Source organism: Pygocentrus nattereri, chromosome 25, assembly GCF_015220715.1.
Source record: "Pygocentrus nattereri isolate fPygNat1 chromosome 25, fPygNat1.pri, whole genome shotgun sequence".
NCBI classification, from domain to species: Eukaryota; Metazoa; Chordata; class Actinopteri; order Characiformes; family Serrasalmidae; genus Pygocentrus; species Pygocentrus nattereri.
The window spans coordinates 18,732,330-18,747,157 of record NC_051235.1 but is presented as its reverse complement, the minus strand read 5'-3'; the positions used below and the strand labels follow the sequence as shown (position 1 = coordinate 18,747,157).

Genomic DNA, 14,828 nt, shown 5'->3' with positions numbered 1-14,828 from the left:
GTGAAAAATAATTGCAATTTAAATAAGCATGATTGTCATCATTGTGACAGGCCTAATGACTGGTAACTTGACTGCAGAAATTCTTGCCCTGTAGATATGGAAGAGATTTGTAACAACCATTACAAAGCATAGGAAAAGTTACTAACTGTACATTGAAACAGTTCGTAGAAATGGGGAGAAGCACAGGATTACATCGCTTTTGATGCATAATCTGTAACTGCCCTAAAATGCAGATAATTTAAACTTTTAAATTATCTGCATTTTAGGGCAGTTACAGATTATGTGTGCTTGGTGTGTAACCGTTCTGAAGTTTCGATAGTATAGTGTATATTTCTGTACCTCTTTGGCAGTTGTTGTGCTGTGAGTTTTGCTCCTGAATATGCAAAAAATCCTACCACCCATTTTACTGTCTCTAAAGTCAATAATTAAACGGTGTATAGTACTGAACCAGTTGTACGTCCTTCAGTACTAGCTGCTGTTTAGATTGCATGACCGTGACACGACAGACAGACCATTAAAAATCTTCCAAAATTGCTTCCATTAACAGATGTAAAGTTTTTTTTTTTTTTTTTTGCCTTTGCCCATAAAGTTACAGTTTTGGAGATTTAAAATTTTCTTATGACAGCAGTGACTTATAACCTTCAGTGAAGACTGTCTTGAAACTGCGCTCTCCAAGCTCCCATGTTTGCGTTGTTTATGGAGAGGGTGAATTATGCCTATGGGCACTTTGTGCCTGACTCACTGGGCTTGCACCTGCTTATGGACGCTGCCTCTGTGGGCTTGGGCTGGCGCCATGAATGTAAGTGCGTGTTGGTGCGTGAGTCTAAGAAAGAGGGGCTGGTATTTCTGGGTGAGAGGAGAGTGTTGGGCCTTGCTTTAGGCTGGTAGTAGCATGTCTGCTCCTGTGTAACAGGGCAGATGGGTGTCACTCCCAGTGAGAGGCTGGGAACAAGAGGCCTCACTGACATGCTTATATACAGTGCTACTCAAAGTACTTGGTGTTCTAACAGCTTTTTGCACATCTTTTATTATAAACATATGTATAAAACAATGTATTTTAAGAATAATAGAATTGATTTGAAGTTTAGTATTATTTAGAGCCAGTGCAGAATAAATGACCCAATTGAAGCAGCTGAAGGTGTAACAAGCTTGAATGTGGGTTCAGATATCTTTTTGGCATCACATTTATGCACAATATTGCATATTTTCCTACATCCACCTGTTCAGCTTGCAGTAGTTTAGCTTCACACATACATGCTGAAGTTTGAACGGAGTGTTTTTGATTAATACACAACACAGGATGGCCAATCAGAACAGAGGTGATTTGAATATGTCTTAATGGCATCGTAAGAAAAACAGCCTGTTTAATTGTAAGAGGGGAAAAAGGGGTTGAAAAATTGTCATGTAAAGTTGTGTTGACTGTGTTTGGTACATACAATTTTGTAAACATTATAACTTGACTTCAAATACAAGAAAAATGTAGGATATGGGCACCTAAATTTAATTTAATGACCTAAATACATTGCATTTTACGGTGGCCATCATCATCGTCTCTTCTTTGATTCACTTTGAGATCAGCAGATTTGGTTTCCCTACATCAAAATGAGGAACTATGACTGTGGATTAACCACCAGCCTGCAATGATGTTTGAACAGGTTCCAGTTTTTTGGATGGATGTGCGTTGGATGTAGTGATAAGGTTGTTTTGTGTGTTACTGTTGCTTTAAAAAGTGCAGTTGTGCCAGCCCTTCCCAGTGCCTTATCTTGGGACCGTCCCTCTCTGAGACACACACTTAACCTTAGAAAAAATGGCTGGCTGATGACTCTGTAAAGATCAATTCCCTCATTCTCATGCTTTCATTAATGGTATGGTGAGACGCAGGTGATGTGAAAATGACATCCTAGCAATCTGGACTGTCGGGTTCTTAAGTCTAACCAAGACTGGTATTTTTCACCATGTTCTTAAGAGTTTGTTTGTTTGCTTGTTTGTTTGGGTTCTTTGGAGTAATGCCATTGAACCTCTTGTGGTTCCCTAAATGTAGATCTATGTAGTGGAAAATCAACTTTTTACCTCACTATTTTAAATAAAATTATTGTTAAAATGTCAACTTCTAATTCCCTCTTCTGTCCGTGCAGTCCACACATGGAAACTATGTAAGCTGCGAAAACTGCCTGCTTTCGGACAGTTTTTGTGATGTCATGAGATCCCGCACATTTGCATATGTCCACCTATTCAGCCCACAACAGGTTAGCACCACCCACTCACCCTGAAATTATAAGGAGTATTTTAGGGCAGCCAGTCTGAACAGCGGTTGTTTACGTTTATCAATCTTTACATTTATTCTGTGGAATAAAGACAGGTTGGAAAATGGTCATAAACATAAATTTTAAAACTACATCGATGTTATAAATGGACCTCAGGAGGGAAATAAAATTTATGATGTGGTAGCTGTAGGTGGTGTGGCTAAAATTACATCATATGTTGACATTTTCAAGATGCAAGCTATGAGTCATGTTGTTTTGTTTTTTTTGAGGTTTAAGTTTGAGCAGACAGACAAGCCCTAGTAGTGCCAGATTAAAAAAAAAAAAAAAAACTATTATTGTGTGTGCAATGATTTTTACTCAGTGTTTCACATACCACACTGCACTACATCCAGTTAAATGTAACAAATTAATGAAACATCTATTTGATCAGTGCTCTTTATGTACAAATGGTATCAATTATATATTCAGAAAAGCATATTGCGATATAATTTCACAATAATGGTAAATATCGTCAAATTGCCCTCACCTAGGATATTGATCCAAGCCAGAACCATATATGGACCTTTATGTTTAATAATGCACCTTCAAGGGGTCCGGGATGTGATGACTTGATTATAAATGCGACTCCACCTTCTTTAAAGATGTTGTTTTCAACAATAATTTACTTGATATGATTCGTGTTTTGAGTTGTAGTTTTGACAGTGTATAACCCCAGGCACACCCTCAGGTTTGTTCTCTCTCACTGTCTATCTCTGTTGTTGCCTCTGAGGAACGAGCCAAAAGAGTCAGGGTGTGTCACTCATTTCTCCAGAACCCTTTGTGAGGCAGAAGCTAATCCGGTTGCTGATTTGTGCAAGGTGTGGCTGCATAGCTGCGACCATGGCTGTGAGCAAACACACAGACGCGGCGTCAGGTCGAGCAGTTGTTTTCTGTCATTATGATGGAAGTTCTGTACTAGAAGACCCTTACTTAAGAGCTTACTGACTTAAGGCTGAAACCTTAAGGCTCTGAGTTAATGTATGTCTCTGTAGTTGCCTATTGCAATGCTGTCAGACTCATTAAGGTCAATATATGGACAGTTTTAAGTGCTTTTAGGCGATGGTTGGACAGGTAATCAGACATTTCAGTTCACATATCCAATAATTATCAAATCTTTGACTTATTCCTCCATCCTGTTCAGGATTTATGTCTTTTAGTTCAGATTTGCACCATGCTAATGTGCCTTTAAGCTTATTTCTTGTTTGAACCTGCCAGTTTAATTGGTTTGAAGATGAAGAGAAGAAATCAGATTTGATTATTTCAGCTGAAGGAGATGAGAAATGCCGCTCTGTAAGATATCCCCATGACATTCCAGTCCATTAGGCCTGCCACAGTTGTTTAAACTCCATTTCTCAATACTCAAAAAATGAACGTGGGCCCCCTTCATTAATTAGAAGTGATTAATTGGATATTTGCATGGTGAATGCATGTTTTAAATTCTCCTATTTTTAATGTCTGGCCTTTTCCTAAAGTAACTGGGAAAGTACTCTTTTACTCAAATTCAGTCATAAAAATGAATAGATTGCTCATTTACTCAGTAAGCAACAGCTTTACAGTTCAAGTTGTCATATTGTTTGGCTCCCGGTAAGCCGTGAACATGTGAAATGCTGCAGAGTCATTGAAATTATCCATTATTTAGATTGTGAAAAGTGGCTTGTCAGTGCTAAAATTGCTTATGGGCTCATGAGCCTTTAGAGTCAGTCATGGTGATATTTTTAGCAAATTATGGCTGCTAAATGTGTGACGTTGTGGTAAACCTAACCCATCCACAGTGCTCTGTAATCTTCAGAGAAATGACATCTGCTTTGCATACTATGAGTTGTCCTGTTTTGTCATCATCTGTGGAGTCATGTGTTTGGTGAGCTTTCTTTCAGGCATGTTGTGAATATGCTTGATTTCTTGCTCAAGTGTAATTGTTTTTTGCGGCTATCAAGAATGCACTATTATTACTGGGTTTTAAAATGATAATGTATTTAAATTTACCTTCTTAAAGAATTGGCAGTGAGAGGTTGCCAGTTTGAGTATTGGTAATGCGTATTTTAGCTCTCCTACTGTTCTCTGGGTTAATATATACAGTTATATTTATACTTTTCTTCTTCTTGCTTTTAATTTTTTCCCAGTAAAGTATTTTGGAGCCTGTGAAAAGCTATTTGTAGTTTATTTTAACATTTACATCAGTATATATTATTTGGCTTTTAAAAAAAAAAAAACACTAATACAATCTAATGTTTAGCTACAGGTTGCTGTATTTTGAGCCCCAAGCTGGCTTATATTATACCTCATTACATTGTGTTTATTAATTTGGGCCAGCAGAGTGTGAGCTGACCTCTTTTGATTCTCATTAGTGTTTTTACTTGCATTACGTAGGCTAGGTGACCTGCCTGGTCAACCCTACACCTAGTTTGGAGAAAAGATACAGATATAAGGATATAACTGGCAGCCTATTATTATTATTATTATTATTTTATATATATATATATATATATATATATATATATATATATATATATATATATATATATATATATATATATATATATATATATATATATATATATATATATATATATTTTTTTTTTTTTTTTTTTTTTTTTTTTTTTTTTTTTTTCCCCCTCTGCATAGTGCAGTAATGGCCAGTGTACTGGTTCATTCTGTTGTCACAGCCTCAAATAAGCATAATGCAGCTTGCAAACCAGTGCTAATGTCATCCTGTTTGGCTGAATGAATGAGTCATGGATGTTTGTCATGTTTCAAATGAAAATGCGACAGACACTTGATCATCTTCAGATGTCTGGTGTGTGCATCTAAAATAGTCCACTTTATTTTCAAGGCACAGATGTTTGCTGTCCTTTCGTTTCCTCTATTGTTCCAGCTGGTACTAAAGCATGAATGACTGTAATTTTCCAAAGTCAAGCAGTGTCTGATGGTCAGAGGTGTACAGGGTGCACAAATGAGACAAATTACTTGAGAAATTCAACAAAGCTGAAGTTGGCTTCATATTCATATTTCTCATTCTGCCTGAAATGGCACAATAGTTGCAGTAGGGCACCTGTTCAGGCTACAAAGTGGAATGGAAAATTTGAGCAAAATTTTAGTGCAGACATGAAACAACATTTAGCACTATTTTTGCTGGGCCTAGAAAGCATAATAGTTTTTTGTTTTTACTACTTTGCAACATAATCTACTAATGTTGTAGGCAGTTTTTGATCCAAAATAAAATTCTCAGTCCCTTCAAATGTTAAGGTGTGCTAAGTTCAGGTTTCAAGTCCGACATGGATCCAGTCATTGGTATAGCAGTGTGATTTAGCTGTGATATAGTGGTGGAAGAGAAGTTTAATTGTGCCAGAGGAGCATCTAGCTAGCCCTGTTAAAGTTTTTGTGTTTTTGTTCTTTGAGTGTTTAGTTAAATTAGTCCATGTAGGCTATAATTACAGATTTTCTTGGCTTTTAAAGGGAAGAAATGTTGCCGCAAATGAAATGTTGCTTTGGGATGGCCTTACCTGTTATTGGTGTAAAATGGTGTTTTATGCTCAGGCTGAGATTCAGACCCTAATCTGTGTGGAAGGCAGGAGTATAACCCCCTACACTCCACTGACTGGCCTAAAATAAGGGGAAATGTTGCTTATATGCTACAATAAAATTGAAGCTCATTTTAAAGCTAAGTAGCTTTAACAAAGAGTTTGAATCAGAGAAGAAAAAAAATATGCCATTAAAATTGTGCCAGTAGCTAATGCCTGCTTATTGTTGTGGAATATGAAGTTGGCTGAAAAAATTACTTCCCCCACCACAGAATCATGGCAATCAATAACTAATGTTTTTAGTGACTGGGGCAATTTAAAGCCAGAGTCAGGTTGTCTGTTACAGATGATATTTGTTGCTGTTTTTAATGTTAGCTTTTTAAAGATGAATTGTAAGAACTGATGATGAACTTCATTGCTGTGGATCAGTTCCAGGTCTGTGCCTCATTTGTTTAGTCATGACATACTGTCAGAAGCCCTGACATGCTTCAACATGTGTGACTGCATGCATATTTTCCTGCACAAATCCTTCACTCTCTCCTTGTTGAATATGGCCACTGGCCAGGCAGAAATTGCTTCAATTATATACACTGTTGCTGCACTACTAGGATGAAAGAATGGAGCTGTTGGATTGGTTGTATCATTTGAAGTTAATCTGTGCACACGTTTGGAGGTGTTGATATAAGTCTTTTAGTCCTGTTTAGTGTGTGTGTGTGTGTGTGTGTGTGTGTGTGTGTGTGTGTGTGTGTGGGTATACTTGCTTTCGGATATTTGCAGTTGTGGAAATGTGGAGGTTTAGTAAACAACCCATTAAAAGTATTGTTTCCCATCAAACACAGGTGCGTAAGATGAGGGAGGCCCTATTAAAGAGATGGAGGCATGCTACTGGCAAGCTGGATTGGCCTGTTTGTTTTGTTTGGACTTCCTTAGTAGTCTTTTTTTTTTTTTTTTTTTTTTTTTTTTTTGTCAAATTGAGTGTTTTGGTTGGGAGCAGGTGCTATAATGGACTAAGAAGCATCTTTACTGATCTCCTGTTGGTGGTGTTATTACTCTAAAGCTGTATTTAACCTGTTCCTGGGAAGTCAGCTCTTTGAGTAAAATGAACAGCAAGAAAGGTTTCCAAGGTTTTGCCAGTTGACATTGAATCTACCTGATCAGGTAATATCAAAGCTGTGGTTTAGCTGCTGGGCTTCATATCTTTTTGAAGTTTGCTAACAGCAACTATTTAGATTTTTTTTTTATCTGCATGTAATTGAACGCATAGATAAAACATATCATCTAATGTTCCATGCACACATCTTGGTGATATTTTTTATTTTTTATTATTATTATATTACCAACAAAATTCTTTCCCTTTTATATTGTATATGTCTGACTGCTAAATGTGCTGAAGAAGCCCCGGAATGAATCACGCCTAATTTAAAAGGCTTGATTTATCTCTCTTCTGCTGCTTTGTTCCTTAATTGGCTCCCTCTTTGATGTGCAGTTCCAGCAGGCTGTGTCAGCGGAGGTTAAAGCTCTGGGCAGGAGCTCCTACACGCTGTGTGTTGACGGACCCCTTCTCATCCGACAGGCCATTCACCCTGAGGCCTCCAAGAAGGTTAGCAAATGTCCAGGATATTATATTTGTGATGTGAAATGAAGCAATTTGTGGCAGTGTACAGTACTGTGCAAATATCAGAGCCTACCCTGCATTAATTCTTTTTCCTGTCAAAACAGCCACTAAGTACAAATTATTTATTTTTCAGCATCAGGAAAAAAGCACAAAATGTATTTAACAGAATTACACAGAAGTCTCTGCAACTAAATGGAATAAAATATTTCAGTATTTAGTGTGTCTGAATTTTGCTGAATTACAGCTTCTTTGTTGGGAGGCTTGCTTTAAGTTTTTCAGGAAATCTCCAGGAATTTTCACACCTCCAAAGTTCAGTCTTAGCAGGATTTTTGACGATTCAGTGATGGTCTGGACTCTGGGGTGGCCAGTCCTTTATTCTGAAAACACTGAAGCTTTGTTGTTTAGTTCGCAAATGTTCTTTTTTTTTTTTTGTCTCTTTTTCTGAATAATAGCTTCTTGACCCCTACGTATCCTTTCAGACCCATAGTGTTGTTGTGCTCTTACAGTGGAAGGATGGACAGGAACATCATTGGATTAAAGATTAAACCTTATGGTCTACCAAGTCTTGCAGTTTTTTGTTCCCAATTTTGGAACTATTGGAAACTTCTGTTCTTTCACTTTTACATTCTTCTTACTTACGCAAATGGGATGTCATATCTAATCTCTTCAGAAAAATCTCCTGAAGAATGAATAACTTGCATTTAATGACTTTTGACTGAAAAGGAAATAAGTGAAGTGGTCTCTGGCTTTCACAGTACTGTAGGTATGGGAAAATCTGTATAAACAAAATGCTAATTTTGCACACACTTTACCCACTTTTTTCAATGTATTGCTCATTATTTGGCATGGTTCTTAAGGTGTCTGACTAAAGAGTCTTTTTCTGTGTCTGTTAGAATTTGGTCCTTCCAGAATGTTTCTACTCTTTTGTGGATTTGAAAAGAGAGTTCCACAAATGCTGTCCCAATGCTGGCCCTGTGAAAGACCTCACCCTGCCCTCCATGCTCGAATGTATCCTTGCCTTGAGTTTTCCCCATCAACTTCCATTAGCTTGGTTTTGTAAGACCAGTCAGGGGTGATATGATATGGCAGAAATGTAACTTATTTTCCAGTGGACCTGAGCACCTTGTGTACTTTGTTTTTGATGTAGCAGCTATTTGGCTGTCCTTACATGTCACACAAAAACAGCAGTTTTTGGGGTCACTTTGCATGTCAGTTGAGTGGCTCCTTCCTGTCAACGTAGGTGGTTCTTGGCCACATTGTGGTACAACCTGACAAACACTCTGGTCATAGAAACGGTACCGTAGCAACACGTCCATGGATTCAGTTATAACTAACTAGATTAGGGTTTTACTTATCAACTAGGTATTTCTGTAAAGAGTACTTGATTAGTCAACTACTTGTTCCCATCCAAAAAATTTTTGGAAACAAGTGGGGCTGGACAGAATGTAGCAACCAGCGAAACAGAAAATAAGATTTTGACAGTAATGGCAATGTATTAGCCATCAGTAGTTTCATGTGTTCCTTGCTACACCCACTATAACTTATCTAGTCTTTGTAAGTTGGATTAGGTCTGTTGAGGCAGTCACTGTAAAGAATAGACTGTGCAGAAGACTGGGAGTTGAAAACCACTGACCTAAAGGTGTTATTGTATTTTACATATGCAGTGTCTTGACACCTGGATGTATTATAATTGCATATGATACGAGTAGTGTGACGACACATTGACCCTATGTAAAGCTGGGTGTGCAAACAAAATACATTCAGGAATTGTGTTAAATCGCAACACTTTGTGATGACACTACTTTTAACACATTGGTTTTAAAACATACAGTGACCTTTGGGCTATTTGTTTGTCTGAAAATAGGCTGGTTTTCCTTACATACATGTCCACAGATGTGTGTCTCCCTGCAGTAAACGAGCAGATGGCTGGAGTAAGGGAAGTGAAGAGCATGATGATGATCATTCAACACATCCTGGCTGAGCCATACAGTCAGTGAAATCATTTCTGCTTTATTATATTCTTCACTGCTCTTCTACAATGCACTTAGTCTTATTGTAGATGTCTAGTGTTTCAGATAACGATGATCTCTTCTATTATTATATAAGGTGCTGGATGTCATTCTTTGGTTATGTAAGGCTGTTTCAATTTAATTTTTGGGCTCAACCTGTTAAAATTACACACAAAGCAACAACACTCTGTTGCAACAGTCATGTTTTACATCTATGGATGTTAATGCTGCTGTGGTGAAGACAAAAAATGTGTAGCTAACTAAGCCATGGGTCATTTTGTAGAACAGCAAAACCGCATCCACAGACCAACCACACTGCTAATAGACTGGAAAAAATGGCAGACATTTCTTGTTTGTCCCAGTTAATGGGTAATGACATCTGTATCTGTTTTTCCTATCTGTGCCATCTCTGTGCCATAGTGCTGCCAATAGCTTACGCATGTAAGTTAACATTTATGTATTGTATTAAGTCTGCATTGTTGTATTTGCCATAAACTTATTTATTTAATTATTTAGGAGGACATGATGCACAGTTGTTACCATAACACAAAGATGTGCAAATGATATAAAGATCAATCAATAAAAAAGCACAAAGATGATGTACTAGAACCCAGCAAAGAAAGTGTATTTCTTTAAGTATAGGTTATGCCGCTGATGTTCTTTGTGAGAATCTTTATTTACGCTCCATGTCTTATGCAAAGGTTCTGTGACCCGTGGTCAGTTTACACATTTATAGTTTTCTAAGTATCTCTGAAAATGACATCATCTAAAGAAAATGCATTTTAATACAGAATTTTGTTTGCTGCATTTAACATATTTGGGGGGTGGGGGATCTGAAATGTGGCCTGTGGAAAACTTGTGGCATGGTTTACTTTTTTGGTTAACTTTTTTAATGTTAAACTCAGTACTTGAATGAAATTTTTGCACTAAAATTTGTTTATATTTGTTTCCTGTGTATAATGTTATTTTCACTTGTATTCAATTTGTTTTAACAAAGCACATCATTTGACCAAGGGTGTTCAAACTTTTGCTAATTTAGTGCTGTACTATCAGCTGTAGTTCCCCTAATATCTAACATGCATGTATTTCCTGTGTAGTTTAATTATGTATTAATAAAAAAAAAAGAAAAGCATGAAATTAGCATTTACACTTTTCTGCAGATGATTTCTGCAGGTTTGTGTCTGAAATGCCCATGTATACCTTTAGTTCATTGACCAATCATTGACCTCACTGACTGACTTCAACATTGTGGGGGAAAAAAACACCTCTGACTTATTGTGCTAGAAGTGTGACAATTTATGAAGTAACCTAAAGAACATTATCAATAATAAAGGTGTGCAAGCGTGTCCAAATAAGAAGAAGCCAAAATGTCATTTTTAAGCATTATTAAACAACCCCTCTGTCTTTTTCCAGATCATAAATTTTCCTTGTTTGAGACGGTGAAGTACAAGTTTGAATCTGGGGCCTGGTGAGCGTTTCCTAAAACATCATAACGGTCACATTTCTGAGTCAATCTGAAACACAAGGGGATGATCGTTCTCCGCTTTCTTGTCTTTATCCTACAGCAGTAAGACCGAAGCTGTGGACAGTGAGACTGTCATCAGGGCCAGAGGGTTACCATGGCAATCGTCTGACCAGGACATTGCTCGCTTCTTCAAAGGCCTCAACATTGCCAAGTAAGAACAGAGCTCACAGTGCTTGCGTGCACAACATTCTGTGCAGTGTTCACTTTAGCTGGTTAATTTTGTTGAGCCACGCTTGGGATCATGTTTCATTGGTGGCAGTGATGTTTGTTTAGAGATTTGGCAAGCTTAGGTCAAACTAGGCTGCATTAATTGAGATGTTTGTTATGAGGAGGTTGCAAATACAGCTGCAGCGCCTGGGCAAATGGGTACCTATGTTTGTAGAAGTACATCTATAAAGAGACATACCGGTGAAGTAGTTCTGTCTTTATGTTCTTTTCATAAAGGCTACATGTTTAATTTTTATAAAGGGATTATAAAGAGTCATGCTTAGAAAATTCTTATTACATTGTATTAAAAAACATGTCCCACTGTCTGTGTCTCAGAGGTGGCGTGGCGCTGTGTCTGAACACTCAGGGCCGCAGGAATGGAGAAGCTTTGGTGCGTTTCATTAACTCAGAACACAGAGACATGGCACTGGAACGGCACAAACACCACATGGGCAGCAGATACATTGAGGTGAGCTGCTCACCTCCAGACACTTACTCACTTCATATATACACACTTGTACATTTGTGTCCAAAAGTATCCAGATACCTCTTAAATCAGTGAATTTGGCTCTTTTAAGGTGCACCTGTTGCTGACACGGGTGTCCGTTTGTGCATACATGGCATGTATAATCTCTGTAGGAAAGAAATGCCAATAGAATGGGACACTATGGAGCGGTCACAGCATGCACAATACAAAGTGTCTTCAAGAGAGGTTTAAAGCTCCCCAGCATTAGGCTGTAGTGCAGGGGGAACTCGGGGGGGGAACGTTTTCTCAACTGCTGGAGCTCCATCCAATACCTTTTGGGCTGAGTTGGAATGGAGTTTGTGATTGACATGATCCAACATCAGTCCCTGACCTCACTAATGCTCTTGTGGCTGAATGCAATCAAATCCTCGCAGCAATGTTTCAACATCTGGAGTAAAGCCTTCACAGAAGTGTTGGCTGTCACTGCACCAAAAGTTGAACAAATTCTGTATTAATACTCTTGATTTTAGTGTCTACAGACTTTTGGACATCCCACAATCTAGTTTTTTTTTAGTTTGCACTTCAGATCATAAGGGACTCCAGTCCTAGAAAGTTCTGAGTTTAGCATTCTGCCTCATTTAACACACCTGATTAAACTCATCAGACTATTACAGAGGCTTTCATGAGTTGAGTTTAGCATTTGAAGGAGGAGAACACTAATCTCTGAAAGGCTGGGTTCCTCTAAGACCTGAATTTGACACCGCTGGTTTATATCTAAAAGCTTAGTTGAGCTGGATTAGTTCTTGGATTAGTTTTAGAGGTACTGTAATATGAGATTGCCGGACAAATTTGTAATGTCCGTTGTCTGATCGTAATTTTCTAACTGACATCAGCAAAACTTGCTAATATAAACTGTTTTACATTGTTGTTATTATTATTGAGTGTGGCCCTGAGGTGTAACTCTGACATTAACAGCTGTAGTTATGGTTTTCAATCAAGGCCATCTGTGGTAATTTGTGTTAAATGAACATAAGTACTTTATCCCATTTAAGTAAGTCAAGTCTCTTTCGAATTAAAGTGGAATTCCTCCTTTTTTTTATTTTTTGTTTTTGCATAATTCAATCATAAAGATTGTGGACGAAACCAGTCCTGCATGTTCGTTGATGCAAAAAAAAATGAGACAAGTATATCAGACTGAAGTGAAACAAACGAAGTTTTATTACAGAATTCTGGAGAGGTTACAAACAGAGAACCTGCATCATGTATCTCCCAAGTAAGCTCTCCAGAATTCTGTAATAAAACTTCGTTTGTTTCACTTCAGTCTGATATACTTGTCTCATTTTTTTTTGCATCAACGAACATGCAGGACTGGTTTCGTCCACAAGATGCAAACAAAACTACCCAGAAAGTTTGGTCTGAAATGGTGTATGACGAAACTTGCCGTTACCGAAACGTACTCCTTTTTTTTTTTTTTTTTTTTTTTTTTTTTTTTTGTGTTGATTAGAAATCTGGGCTTACAGTGTCTACAACAGAAATATAACTTTATTTACCATCCAGACTGACAAGTGAACCCATGTATGCCTTAAATTGGCGATGATGGTACGAGTGTTTAATCTGAAAACAGAAATTCTTTGGGCACTGTTTTGCCGTAATACCCTACATGTACCTCTCCACAATGGAAGGATTTAAAAAAAAAGATTTATCTCAGAACCATCATGGATTGCTATCTTGGACATTAGACAGTATATTAGGAACCATTTAGCTTTTAGTGCCATTACATTTTTTCAAATGTCTGCTTCATATCACCGCAACTGTGAACAGTTCTGATACAGTAAGCTTCTTTGTGTTTGAACATTGTAGTAAGGCTACATATTGTTAGAAATTAGGTGCTACTTTGTTTTTTTTTTTTAACCCTTTTCTTGTTTGTGAAAGCTTTCTTTCTCTCTTTCAGGTGTATAAAGCAACTGGAGAAGAGTTCCTGAAGATTGCAGGAGGTGAGCTACTGTTATAGGGTTGGTGGTAATGTGTTTTGGAAGTCTTCAATTACAGATAAATTTAGACGCACACTCAAGCATTGAGAGAATGTCCCTCTATCATGAGGTCTGTGTATGCAAGTGCTCGTTCTCTCTCTCGGACTGAATCAAAGGCTCTTTTGTGTGTCATGTCCCTGTGCTGACTCATGTTGAGCAGGTTTAGGGGGAAATTCTACTCTCCACCCCCCCTCGCAACCCGTGCCTGCACCCGAGAGACAGCAGTTTCCCCCGAGACGCAGCAAGGCAGCGGCTGCTGAAAAGGCCTACGTTGCCCTCTCACACTCTGGGTGTAAAGAGATGGTGGCAGGCTGAGATATTGTTGTGCTTCTATTGAAAGAGGGGTGAAAGTAGATCCACAGCAGATGCACTGACACACTTTCCTTTCTCTACTGAAGTTTGAATCCTATGGATCAATATACTTTGTCACACATGCACATGTTACTCCCAGTGCTCAACCAATTATGTGAACTGTTGGAGGAGAAGGTTTTGTAGCTCTTGTGATTTCTGTAGTGGTCAGCCCTACTAGTGCATAGTTTGTTTATTCAAGAGAGAAGTTAACTTGTGTAATTGTGTGAAGATATAGAAAACGCATTTAATTTACACTGATGCTGAACATGGAATGCAGTCACAAATGGAAGTGTTTATTAAATTTTTTTACAGAGCTGAAAGCAAATGTAAATATAGTTCATTACATAACTCATTGGTAATTACATTAATTGCTAACACGCCAAACAGACCAACCCAGTGGTCTGTCTGGGGTGTTAGAGGATCAGTATTGTTGATCAGTGTCTAAGCTCATCTCCACTTCTTGACGTCTTTTAAAAAAAAAATTGCACTTGAACAAACTGCAAAGATTATGGCTGATTTCTGCCCTGCACGTATTTGCTGTGTCTTGGTGAAAGAGAATAATTTGTAATAGTATTAGCTGGCTGTAGTCTGTAAAACCAGAAAACTGCAAGATAAAAAGTTTAAAAACGTGTTGTTTGAATGTCTTACAAATGTGAAAGTAGAGGCAGGCATTATAGCGAAAATGTAATATCCTGTGTCATGAAAACCCCTTAAAGTATGTCACAATATATATTTTGAAAAAACAACAGTGCCACTTTTAGAACATTACATACTTTAAGTACCGGCCATATTCACTATGTACTC

General features: G+C 37.8%; 1 protein-coding gene across 4 annotated transcripts in view; it reads left to right on the top strand.

Annotated features, from left to right (window-relative positions):
- The window catches only part of esrp2 (epithelial splicing regulatory protein 2), a 32,970-nt gene that overhangs the window by 5,149 nt on the left and 12,993 nt on the right, over nucleotides 1-14,828 (top strand). For all 4 annotated transcript variants that reach the window (XR_001858223.2, XM_017706172.2, XM_017706174.2 and 1 more), the window contains exons 4-10: nucleotides 7,308-7,421; nucleotides 8,330-8,444; nucleotides 9,330-9,425; nucleotides 10,859-10,913; nucleotides 11,011-11,121; nucleotides 11,514-11,646; nucleotides 13,595-13,637. Coding sequence is in view for 3 of the 4 variants with exons in the window: in XM_017706172.2 (XP_017561661.1) it covers nucleotides 7,308-7,421; nucleotides 8,330-8,444; nucleotides 9,330-9,425; nucleotides 10,859-10,913; nucleotides 11,011-11,121; nucleotides 11,514-11,646; nucleotides 13,595-13,637 (667 nt within the window). In the remaining variant the exon portion in view is untranslated. The remainder of the gene's footprint in view (nucleotides 1-7,307; nucleotides 7,422-8,329; nucleotides 8,445-9,329; nucleotides 9,426-10,858; nucleotides 10,914-11,010; nucleotides 11,122-11,513; nucleotides 11,647-13,594; nucleotides 13,638-14,828) is intronic.